The sequence below is a fragment of the Maniola hyperantus genome, chromosome 26, assembly GCF_902806685.2.
Source record: "Maniola hyperantus chromosome 26, iAphHyp1.2, whole genome shotgun sequence".
NCBI lineage: Eukaryota > Metazoa > Arthropoda > Insecta > Lepidoptera > Nymphalidae > Maniola > Maniola hyperantus.
Window position 1 is genome coordinate 7,027,711 of NC_048561.1, and position 13,051 is coordinate 7,040,761.

At 41.5% G+C, this 13,051-nt stretch overlaps 1 protein-coding gene across 3 annotated transcripts in view; it reads right to left on the reverse strand.

The window, feature by feature from the left end:
* Positions 1–770: 770 nt before the first annotated feature.
* LOC117994280 (uncharacterized) overlaps positions 771–13,051 on the reverse strand; it is a 63,464-nt gene continuing 51,183 nt past the window's right edge. For all 3 annotated transcript variants that reach the window (XM_069507651.1, XM_069507652.1, XM_069507650.1), the window contains exons 27-38: positions 12,495–12,664; positions 11,438–11,648; positions 9,900–10,025; positions 9,121–9,308; positions 8,483–8,662; positions 7,247–7,340; positions 4,955–5,066; positions 4,031–4,134; positions 2,870–3,022; positions 2,264–2,379; positions 1,359–1,523; positions 771–1,047 (exon numbers count right to left, since the gene is read on the reverse strand). In XM_069507651.1, the coding sequence (XP_069363752.1) occupies positions 970–1,047; positions 1,359–1,523; positions 2,264–2,379; positions 2,870–3,022; positions 4,031–4,134; positions 4,955–5,066; positions 7,247–7,340; positions 8,483–8,662; positions 9,121–9,308; positions 9,900–10,025; positions 11,438–11,648; positions 12,495–12,664 (1,697 nt within the window). In that variant the 3' untranslated portion in view covers positions 771–969. The remainder of the gene's footprint in view (positions 1,048–1,358; positions 1,524–2,263; positions 2,380–2,869; positions 3,023–4,030; positions 4,135–4,954; positions 5,067–7,246; positions 7,341–8,482; positions 8,663–9,120; positions 9,309–9,899; positions 10,026–11,437; positions 11,649–12,494; positions 12,665–13,051) is intronic.

The following is a 13,051-nucleotide window of genomic DNA, read 5'->3' on the forward strand; positions in this document are numbered from 1 at the left end:
TTTTGAATTATAATAATAATCTCAAATCCTTATTTCACCCCCTTAGGGGTTGAATTTTCAAAAATCCTTTCTTACCGGATGCCTACGTCATAATAGCTATCTGCATGCCGTATTTCAGCCCGATCCGTCCAGTATAGCTGTGCGTTGGTAGATCAGTCAGTCAGTCACCTTTTCCTTTATATATTCAGACTAGCTTATGCTCGCGACTTTGTCCGCGTGAACTACACAAATTTCAAACCCCTATTTCACCCCCTTGGGGGTTGAATTTTCAAAAATCCTTTCTTAGCAGAAGCCTACGTCATAATAGCTATCTGCATGCCAAACAGCCCGATACGTCCAGCCAGTAGTTTGAGCTGTGCGTTGATAGATCAGTTAATCAGTCAGTCAGTCAGTCAGTCGCCTTTTCCTTTTATATATTTAGATTTAGGCCGTAGGCTCACTAGACACCTACTAGGAATTGAAAATGACTACACAATAGTTAAGAAAGTAAACTTTATTCAATTAAGTTCTATCAAAATCACATTTTTACATTCACAATAATTAATAGTATTTTTAAACAATTTAGAAAACACAATTTTCTTGTTTCTGTTGATCACAGTGTATTATCATTTTCTCTTTGTTTTTAACTCAATTTTAGGAATCAAGGCACGTTGGCGCCGATTCTGTTGACTTTCTCGAAACTAAATTTAGAGTATCTGCATCCTTTTCTTTTTAATATTGCTAAAAAAGGACAGAACATGAATTTTACATTAATTTACGACTCAAAATTTTAGTGCGCGCTACAAATTCAAACAATACGCTCGCGACTGGCAGCTAGTCACGACGTTTGACAACTCTAAGTTTTTAAAACTGTCGAACTGTATCTGTCCTTTTCATATTAAATTAGTAAGAAGAGGATGCAAACACTAAAATTTAGTTGTGGTCAGAATCAGTAGTTGTATTTATTTTCATTATTAATAGTTAATCAGCTCAAATCCATGGTTCCCAGCCAGATCTGGTGACGCTGAGTATCCGAGGGTCTGTACTTTGCCGCAAAAGACTCGACACCTGGAATTACGAACTTCGTATAGATCTCTCTACTACCTAGAGAACTAGAGTAGCCGACATAGCTCAACGGGTGACGAAGCTGAAGTGGCAATGGGCAGGGCATGGTTGGGGTCCCAAGGTGCTGGAATGGCGACCTCGCACCGGAAGACGCAGTGTTGGAAGACCCTCCACTAGATGGACGGACGACATCAGACGAGTCGCAGGGAGCCGCTGGATGTCGGCGGCGCAAGACCGTGGCGTGTGGAAGTCCCTACAAGAGACCTATGTCCAGCAGTGGACTATCGGTTGATGATGAAGATGACTGTACTCACTTGTTCTTCGACACTGTATGTTTGTTTATCATCAAAGTCGGCGAAAACCTCTTGTAATAGTTGAATATATTTCTCCTTATACTTGTAGTTCGACGCTGATATAACCTCCATTGTCACTTTGTATGATAATGTCGAACCGTTTATCAAGTTTTTGATGTGAGCGAGCTAGAAACATATCAAAAACAAATCGTGATTAAATAAATTAACAGACAGACAGACAACAAAGTGATCCTATAAGGGTTCCGTTTTTCCTTTTGAGGTACGGAACCCTAAAAACCGACCAAGTGCGAGTTAGACTCGCGCACCGAGGGTTATTTATTACTTATTTCTTTTTACTTTATTCCGATACAAGTTAGCCCATGACTGCAATCTCACCTGGTGGTAAGTGATGATGCAATCTAAGATAGAAGCGGGCTAACCTGGAAGGGGTATGGCAGTTTTTATTAAGCCCCCCCCCCCCCCCCCCCCTTTGGTTTCTACACGGCATCGTACCGGAACACTAAATCGCTTGGCGGTACGGCTTTGCCGGTAGGGTGGTAACTAGCCACGGCCGAAGCCTCCCACCAGAGGTTCCGTATTACAATCGTATTTTTTCGACATTTTGCACGATAAATCAAAAACTATCATGCATAAAAATTAATAAAAATCTGTTATAGAATGTACAGACAAATCCCTTTCATATGACACTCCACTTGGTATAGTTAAGTAGGCCATTCGGAGTCAATGCCGCGTCGTAGGCGGGGCATTGACCCGAGTTGTGCACGCTATACATTGCTGGTTTAAAAATTCTAAATCACTAAAACTACAAATAGAGGCAAATGGTTATTGGTATTGGATTGTGTTTAGGTAGTATAACAATAACGCTAGGTTTTTGCTGGCGTTCTGGTTATTTATCTTATATATACCTTGTCCATATATACGCTATCTTCCATCCACTTGAATGAGACAGTGATCGCTGGCACAAGTAACTCGCGCGAGTCGCGAACAGATGACAGCATTCTCTGCAGCCTACTTTCAATTACTGTAACAAGTAAATATTACTGGTGAAGTGGCACCCACCATGATCAACCCATCGCCGGCTCACTACAGAGCACGGCTCTCCTCTCAGAGTGGTCATAGTCTGTCACGCTGGCCAAGTACGTATTGGCAGACTCCACACACCTTTGAGAGCATTATGGTGAACTCTCAGGCATGCAGGTTTCCTCACGATGTTTTCCTTCACCGTTAAACCGAGTGATATTTAATTACTTAAAAAGCACATAACTCGTAAAAGTTAGTGGTACGTATCCAGGATCGAACCCCCGACCTCCGATTAGGCAGGTGTCCTAACCACTAGGCTATCAGAGCTTCACAGCAGAGCTGTAATAGAGTAAGCGGCCGCAATTGTACATCGACCTTTGGGAGGAGATAGCAGATTTGTAGAGCGTTGTCTCTGTCGTTGAGACCGACAAAACGTCATATAGGTATGAGTGACAGAGACAACGCTCTAAGGCCGATGTACATTACCTTACCTGTGACGTCACACACGGCGAGCACATTCCTCGTGAGGCGCGCAGGCGGCAGCTCAGTGCCGCCATATTGCAAGATGGCGCCGGCGTCCACGTGGCACGCGCCGCCATCTTGGACGCTGTACATCATGTTCTCCAAGTGACGGTCTCCTATACCTGTACACAAACATTACGTGAACTCGTTTATAAGTCTATATTTTATAATTTTTAGTGTTTTACCTACACTTCGAGGAAATTTCAAAATAATCCATACTAATATTATAAATGCGAAAGTGTGTCTGTCTGTCCGTCTGCTAGTCTTTCACGACCCATCCGTTAAACCGATTTTGACGAAATTTGGTACAGAGATAGCTTGCATTCCGGGGAAGGACATAGGCTACTTTTTATCCCGGAAAATCAATGAGTTCCCAGGGGATCCTTAAAAACCTAAATCCACGCGTACGAAGTCGCGGGCATCAGCTAGTTTTAAATACATATCAAAAATTGCGAACCGGCAGGAATCGAACCCGCGTTTTAAAATCGTTTATAAGTCTCTCCGACGGCATAAGAGGCGAAGCAGCTCGGAGCGTACAGGTGCCAGGTCGGCACCACGGAGGAGCAGCAGCGGAGATCACAGCTGTGCTAGTGACGTCTAGCCCCCAAGGGGGGAGAGTGAGCATAGACAAGGAGGACATAGGAGCATAGACATGAGAGGGACAAGGAAGAGACAAAATAATTTGTAGGGAGTCAAGAAGGTGCCCCGGGAAATGCCAAGAGCAAGTACCGAACGGGCGCCCTCCCGCGATTCAGCCCATATAACCAGGTTGGTGAAGCCTGGTGGGGCTATGGGAGGTGGAGGGTTGTCCGACGGCTTGGTAAACCGCTTAGTTTTTGTGTGTTAAAGCTATAATATGACGTCATGACAAATGCAATATGGCGGATATGACAGACCAAAACAAATATCAGGTTCACGCACTCGGGAGGTGCCATCTTCGAGCATGCTTCAAACATTACGATCTGTAGCTGAGATCTATAGAGCGCACTTTGACTTAGCTTAGACTTAAGTCAGAGTTAAAACGAGACAGAGCTATATCTCTCACATAAATCTGTCTCGTTTTAACGCAATCTTAAGTCTGAGCAAAGTCAAAGTGCGCTCTATAGATCTCAGCCCTAAACTCTACTTACCATATAAATAGCTGAGCACAGTCATATCACACAGCGATTCCAGAAAGTTCTTCTTTTTAACTATGAAGTCTTGTAGAGTAACGCATGTGGCTTCAATGGCGGACCTACAAAATAACACATGTTATCTGTTTTGAATCTGTAGGATATATTTCTCACTAGATAAAATTCACTTTAAACACAATTGGGTATTTGACTACATCAAAAATAAATTATTTCTCATTGATTATTAAATAAAGGGTCTTCCAAAATACGTAAAATCCACGTCCTTTGTTGGTTTTAAGTGTAATAACCATTTTAAATTATCGATTAAACTAAAAAAAGCACGTCAAATGATTGTGACGTCACACACCGGTATTCCATAGAATCTCGCATACTAAGCACGCGTTTTGACGTTTGATAAAAAGTTACTGATAATACCGTATTGGACTAAGGCTGAGATCTATAGAACGCACTTTAACTTTGCTCAGACTTATCTTGAGTTGAAACGAGACAGATTTATGTGAGAGATATACACCAGTCTCGTTTTAACTCTGTTTTAAGTCTAAGCAGTCTGGATTCACTCTATAGAATTCACCCTAAGAGTCAGCGCGTGCCAGACCTTCCTTATTTTATAAAAGCTGAAAGTTTATCTCTTAGATTCTAAGTGTCTTGCAATGCATGACGTGATTTCTAATACTATTTCTAAAACGCAACGAAACCCTTACATTTATTTTCAACTAGAGCATGCCTCGTGGAATTAGGTTTTTCAAAATCCGGTAGGAACCCTTTGATTTTCCGGGATAAAAAATAGCCTATACCCGGGATGCAAGCTTATCGCTTTACCAAATTTCATCAAAATCGGTTGAATGGTTGAGCCGTGAAAAGCTAGCAGACAGATAGGCAGACACACTATCGCATTTATAACATTAGTATGGATAAGCTTACCTCAGTAGATAAGCAGGCACTTTAGCGCACAGCTGCTCGAACGTTTGGTGGGCGTTGTTTGGAGACAGAATGAGCTCGCCGTCAGTCGAGCGACGTATTGTTGACGCTAGACCTGAAATACCGTGCTCAGGTGGAGGAGGCGCCGGAACAACCAACTCTTAGTTATAACATGTGATGTGTGCAGTGGCGTGCACCGTGTGGAAGCCAGGGTAGGCATTAGTTAGATAGAAACCTGTTTACTGGCAGATCATAATGAAAAATATGCATTGAGCTATTACAACTGGGGTAAGCAGTGCATTTAAGCCTCTATAACCAGCACGCCACTGGATGTGTGCCACAGTTTGCTAAATAAACGTCTTTTCTTTCTTTCTTTAAATACATACATACTAGTATTGTCAGCCCATCGCCGGCCCACTACTGAGCATGGAAATCCTCACAGAATAAGAAGTGAAAGTCAAATTATTTATTCAGAATAGGTAACTTGTTACGCTTACTGATGGTCGCAATTGTTAATTTTTAAAGATTATATTGGGGCCGATTCTCTTGTACACAATCTTTAAACTAAACTAAATTAACGGGTCTAAATCTAGCGATATCCTTTTCCGCAAGCAACATTATGAAAGGGATAGCGATAGATTTAAAGAGTTTAGACGTACCATTTTAATTTAGTTTAGAGATTGTGATACAACAGAATTAGCCACATCTAAATATATAAAAGGAAAAGGTGACTGACTGACTGACTGATCTATCAACGCACAGCTCAAACTACTGGGCGGATCGGGCTGAAATTTGGCTTGCAGATAGCTATTGTGATGTAGGCATCCGCTAAGAAAGGATTTTTGAAAATTCAACCCCTAAATATGGGGTGAAATAGGGGTTTGAAATGTGTGTAGTCCATGCGGACGAAGTCGCGAGCGAGCATAAGCTAGTTGTGGTAATAATTAATTACGTACTTAAAACTAAAGCTACGAGGGTTCTAAACGCGTCCAAGTCCGAGAAGAGCCCACAACAAACTAAGCCGGATACATTTTTTACTACCACAACTTTACAAAATCACTTAAACCAATTAGAACTAACACAAAGCTGTTAAGTAACTCAATCCCAAGCTTTCTTATCATTTCAATAATCCTTTACATTACGAGTATAATCTTTACGTTTCCTCCCAGAGTGCCATCTCGACTTCTGGGACAACCCTCCACCTCCCATGGCCCCACCAACCTCTCGGTCATATGGGCCGAATCGCGGGAGGGCGCCCGTTCTGTACTTGCTCTTGGCATTTTTCCCGGGGCGCCTTCTTGACTCCCTACAAATTATTTTTGTCTCTTCCTTGTCCCTTATGCTCACTCTCCCCCCTTGGAGAATAAGAATAATAAGAATAAGAATAATTTATTTTGAATTTTGAATTTAGAATTTAGACACAAGAAACAAGTTTCCTACCCTCTGCACTAGGAAAACCCTGTATTGCAGAAGGCAGTTACAAGTTTTTTTTTTTTTTTTTAACTAAGGACTTAATATATTATATCTTATATTATACTAAAATTATAGGTAAGAGAACGAGTTTCCTACCCTCTGCACTAGGAAAAAACCTGTGTTGCAGAAAGGCAGTTACAAGTTTCCTAAAAACTAACCTAATATTATACTTCACCTAATACTATACCTAATGTTAAACTAAAATTATAGATAAGAGTGAGTGTGTGTTCGTGTGTGTTTTCTGTATGTGTGTGTGTGTATATATATGTGTGTGAGCGTGCGTGTGTGTGTGTGTGTGTGTGAGTGGGCGCGCGCGCAAACTATATTCTTATTTTTAAAATATTTTCTGTTTCTTCATAGCCTTTGGATGCCAGCCAGCTTTTAATTGCTTTGGTGAAATTGAATTTATTTATTTGGTATATTTTGATATCTTTGTTAGCCCTGCTAAATATATTATACGCCAATGATGAGCTAAATTCAATGGTGCGAGAATTCCCGTAGCCGGTTGTAGTTCCCCGCCGATGAGACGAGGTCCGTGTAGAAGACCGGCCATCTCGACTTGTCGCATATTTTTTTTTTTTTTAATTCAGATACAAGTTAGCCCTTGACTGCAATCTCACCTGGTGGTAAGTGATGATGCAGTCTAAGATGATAGCGGGCTAACCTGGAAGGGGTATGGCAGTTTTTATTAAACCCATACCCCTTTGGTTTCTACACGGCATCGTACCGGAACGCTAAATCGCTTGGCGGCACGGCTTTGCCGGTAGGGTGGTAACTAGCCACGGCCGAAGCCTCCCACCAGACCAGACCAATTATACTTACCGTCAACATCGCACGTAGTATTTATGAGAGCTTTGAACCGCTCGTAGTCCTCGAGGTACTGGATGAGGCCGCAGTCCTCACTTAGCGGCGTTACCTGACAAACAAATATTTTTCAAGTGAAAGGCGCGCTGAGACGGGTAAAAACTTCAAGATCGCGTCACCGACATGCTTATATTAATAGTTGTTTAGAGCCTCAATAGCTCAACCGGTAAAGGAGTGGACTGAAAACCGAAAGGTTGACGGTTCAAACCCCGCCCGTTGCACTATTGTCGTACCTACTCCTAGCACAAGCCTGACGCTTAGTTGGAAAGGATAGGGAAATTTTAGTCATTTAACATGGCTAATATTCTTTAAAAAAAAAAAAAAAAATAGTGCTTGGAGTGCCGATTAAAACAAAACTTGCTATATGACTAGACGCGGTTCTATAAAATTTTGCGCCATTGTTCTAACTATATTTTACTAATCCAGTGCTGGGTCGCCGTGTGTGTACTTGTATAGTACATAGTATGTTTAACTTATGAAAACTTTGTTACCGCGATTGAACTCCAGGCAATGCCATCTAGAGAGTAACATCATTTTATTTTTATTTTATTTGGACAGTAAACAATGGCCCCGATTCTCTAGTCTCTCTCTAAACTAAATTTAAAGTATCTGCATCCTTTTCTTTTTACTAATGCTAAAAAAGGAACGGAACATGACTTTCACATTTAAAGACTCTAAATTTTAGTGCACAATACATTTTTTTTTGTTCAGAATCAGTGATATAGTTTTGTTTGTGCTCAGAATCAGTGCCAGTTACATATTAAAAGTTAAAACTAGGTACGACTTAAATCTAACAAAATTGACAAATATGAAATTCAATCATATGTCATCATAGTGGATATATCGCGATGGATACGGTATCTTGTATCGTAAAGACATCAGAAGTGGGATCAACGAAAATCATCCTTCAATTAAAATATGAATGAACTAGTTTATGCTCGCGACTTCGTCCGCGTGGACTTCAAAATTTCAAACCCCTATTTCACCCCCTTAGGAGTCGAATTTTCAAAAATCCTTTTTTAGCGGATGCCTACGTCATAATAGCTATCTGCATGCCGAATTTCAGCCCGATCCGTCCAGTAGTTTGAGCTGTGCGTTGATACACTTTCAGATCAGTCAGTCAGTCAGTCAGTCAGTCAGTCAGTCAGTCAGTCACCTTTTCCTTTTATATATATATAGATGAATGAATCTCACATAGTATCCAGCGCGGACTCGTCTGTCTGTCCGTGGCTGCACAGTGGCGAGCAGTCGCATCGCCGCGCAGTGCGGGTGACTGCGCTCGCCGCACTTCACGATGCATCGCGCGACCGATCCGTCCGACAGTCGGCATCGCACTAACGTCGGCCGACGGATCGAGTCCACGAATACTGATATCTGGGTAGAGTTAAATAAAGCAACTTTGGTTTTAGTATATTAAGCAAAAACCGAAACACGTGTCGAATATTTTTAGATAAAGAATATATATACAAAATTTTAAAGGTATTCAATGAAAATTTACGAAATTATAAGCTTGTTGTGTTGGGTCTTTGTCCTCGCAAAAACATGGTCACCCCAAGCGAGCGGCTGTGAGCGAACGAGACGGCTGGCGTCGAATGTGCGCGCTCTCGCTCGCGCGGCTCGAATCAGCTGGTGCATGCGGTCATTCAACTATTACTAGGTGTCCAAACTTGCAGGATTTTAAAGTATTTTTTGGTCAAAATACGAACAAATTATTTTTAGGTTTTGCTTATACTAAAACTAACGTACTAGATGATGCAACAATATTTCTAGTTTCGATCCAGTTGCAGGGGTCGTGGTCACGACGGAATTTTAAAAACTTTGGATTTTCATACCTTTTCCTCAAACTTAGCGACATATACACCTTTCTTCAAGCACAACAACCTTGATATGTTGTCGTCTCTCTCCAGCTCGTGTGTTAGAGCGGGACAGAGATGCGAGAGATACAGCGTGTCCTTTCTTGTATCTTTTAACTCTGATTGAATTGATGATAGTATTTGGCGTTTAGATTCCTTGGAGATATCTGTAAATAATATAATCTAAATATATAAAAAGAAAAGAAACGACTGACTGACTAATCTATCGACGCACAGCTCAAACTACTGAACGGATCGGGCTGTTTGGCATGCAGTTAGCTATTATGACGAAGACATCCACTAAGAAAGGATTTTTGAAAATTCAACCCCTAAAGGGGTAAAAAGGGGTTTGAAATTTGTATAGTCCATGCGGACGAAGTCGCGGGAATAAGCTAGTAAGAAGTAAGATGTTACCTTCTTCAATCAAGTCGGTTAAGGTCTTCTTATATTTGAAGAGGACTCGATAGTCGGGCCCGGCGTGCGGGTTATCGAATATGGCTCACATCATATTGGTGAACACGCGATAGAATTGTCTATATCAGTCAGTCAGTCACCTTTTCCTTCTATATATGTGGATAATAAGATGTATAATGCGTAAAAAACTCCTCACGCGCCATTTTAACTTTTTGTGTCAAATTTCATGTCAAAAGTACGATTTTAGTTCTTATTTTAAAGATGAACCATACTTTTGACATGACAGTTGACCTATAGAGTTAAAATGGCGCGTGAGGAATTATTTTGTACGGACTATAAGATACCTTCTCCAATCAAGTCGGTTAAGGTCTTCTTATATTTGAAGAGGACTCGATAGTCGGGCCCGGCGTACGGGTTGTCGAATATGGCTGACGTCATATTGGTGAACACGCGGGAGAATTGTCTACCGTCTGGAATTAAATAAAACTAATCAAAAAAGCTTTCAATCTATGGCAATTGTTACTTGCAACTTTAAAATAGCGGCGGATTTGAAACAGCTGTTCTGTTTGGCGGCCGTTTTCCGCAGAAATGGCGTATGAAGCATGAAAATTACTTCCATCCGAACAATTATCTAATTTACTCTCGAAGTCGTGTCAAAAGAGGTTTTACTTTAAAAAAATTAGTGTGTTTTCTATATATTGGTGTGATTTCTATATGTTGATGTGATTTCACTATGTTGGTGTGTTTTTAACTTCTGAATACAGAACCCTAAAATGGACACGTACCACCCTTTTCTAAAGCACTCCTTAAGGCCCTGCAATACTGCAGCAGCAAAAACTCCGAGTCCGCCAACAGACTCGGGCACTGTCTGTATTTGCCCATCTCTGTCTCGTGTGTTAGCGCCTTTATATCATCTTGATATATGAAACTTATTCAAAGCAGCTGTTCTGTTTGGCGGCCGTTTTTAGCGAAAATAAAGATTATGGACATTACTTCCGTCAATAAATATCTGACTTACTCTAAGAAGTCGCGTTAAAAAGAGGTTTTACTTTTGAAAAGTTGGTGTGTTTCTCTATGTTGGTGTGTTTCTCTATGTTGGTGTGTTTCTCTATGTTGGTGTGTTTCTCTATGTTGGTGTGTTTCTCTATGTTGGTGTGTTTCTCTATGTTGGTATGTTTCTCTTTGTTGGTGTTTCTCTATGTTGGTGTGTTTCTCTATGTTGGTGTGTTTCTCTATGTTGGTGTGTTTCTCTATATTGGTGTGTTTCTCTATATTTGTGTGTTTCTCTATATTGGTGTGTTTCTCTATATTGGTGTGTTTCTCTATATTGGTGTGTTTCTCTATATTGGTGTGTTTCTCTATATTGGTGTGTTTCTCTATATTGGTGTGTTTCTCTATATTGGTGTGTTTCTCTATATTGGTGTGTTTCTCTATATTGGTGTGTTTCTCTATATTGGTGTGTTTTTGGATGAGTGTGCCGTTTTTAACTTCTGAACATAGAACGCAAAGTGGTTGCATGGCATGCATTTGACGATTCAAAAATACTTGTAAAACGTGGAAACCGCTTTTTGACGCTAAGACAAGGGCATCAGTCGTGGGACGGGACACCATTAGCTCCGCGTGCCTGGATGTCGGTGACGGTTCCAGTGATGAAGAACAGCAGGAACTGTCGGGAGACGATCGGCAGCTGTCTCCCCCCCCCCCCACCCCAGCCACCCTCACAACGGGCTCTACGGGCAGCGGCACGTGCGTCCCGCAGTCAAAACCGCGGCGCGTGCGCGGACGGACTCCCTTGAAAAAGGACGTCGACTACACACGTGAGTAAGCCGGGACAGATAGTATTTATACTTGTAAAATATTTTTTAAAAAAATGTATACGTACCATCCTTTTCCAAGGCACTCCTTAATGCCCTGCAATACTGCAGCAGCAAAAACTCCGGGTCCGCCAACAAACTCAGGCACTGTCTGTATTTGCCCATCTCTGTCTCGTGTGTTAGCACCTTTATATCATGTTGGTGGTGAGGGAACTTGGATTTGTTGGATGTTAACTGACTGATAGATACCTCGTCTAGTTGGTGCCTTAGTAACTTGAACTAAAACAAAAATAAATAGCAATCAGTGAGGCCCACAAGCCTAGTGGTTAGGACGTCCACCTTCCAATCGGAGGTCGGGGGTTCGATCCCGGGCACGCACCTCTAACTTTTCGGAGTTATGTGCGTTTTAAGTAATAAAATATCACTTGCTTTAACGGTGAAGGAAAACATCGTGAGGAAACCTGCATGCCTGAGAGTTCTCCGTAATGTTCTCAAAGGGGTGTGAAGTCTGCTAATCCGCACATGGCCAGCGTGGTAGACTATGGCCAAAACCCTTCTCACTCTGAGAGGAGACCCGTGCTCTGTAGTGAGCCGGTGATGGGTTGATCATGATGATGATGATGAGGTCCACAAGCTGTGATAGCCTAGTGGTTAGGACCTCCGCCTCCTAATCGGAAGTCCTCCGACTCCCAGTTATGAAGCGGAGGTCGGGGGTTCGATCCCGGGCACGCACCTCTAACTTTTTGGAGTTATGTGCGTTTCAAATAATTAAATATCACTTGCTTTAACGATGAAGGTGTTCTAAAAGGAATTTTTAAATTACTGATTTATTAATTACTTGCTGATGCCCGCGACTTCGTCCGCGTGGGATTAGTTTTTTTTAAATCCCGTGGGAACTCTTTGTTTTTCCGGGATAAACGGGTCACTCTCCAGGTCCTTATCTATACCCATGCAAAAAATCACGTCAATCCTTTGCACCGTTGCGACGTGATTGAAGGACAAACCAAAAAACCAACAAACAAACACACTTTCGCATTTATAATAAGGGCACTGATATTCTTATTCGAGCTTAAACTCTTTGGATTCTGCTGCAAAAATTTTTACTTCAAAAATTAGTTATCTTACCGCATTCAAGAGTTTTCCAGAAAGTTCTGTGTTCAAACTACCAGAGACGTCATCCACTCTGTCTAGGACCATGTCTGCCAAAAGTTTGCCTTTCCAACCTAGATCAAGCTTCGCGAAAAGATCTAGAACTCCTGACATGTGCAATAATAGGTCACTTTGTTCTTTAACACCTGAAATAAAACAACTAAATCTAGTTTTTCCGATGTACGGTATTTCGATGTATAAGTCCCGCAAATTGCTAATGCGCGTGGCCGCCATTTTAGTGACGTCAGTACTAAACTGAAGTTTCGGGCTGATGGTATACTTTTCTTTCGGCTGACGTCAAAATGACGTAATTTCGATGTTAATGAGACATGGTTCCAGCGCAATAGCAATTTACGGGACTTATAATATAAACAAACTGAAGAACTGCGAGCCGGACTAGTACCATTGTTTACGTGGTGGCCATTTTGAAATTCGCCATCTTGGTTTCCTATTGTTTGTTGTTATAGCGGCAATAGATATGTTACGGGTAAGGTTGGAAGTTGGAATAAACTTAGGTTTAAACTTAAATTAAA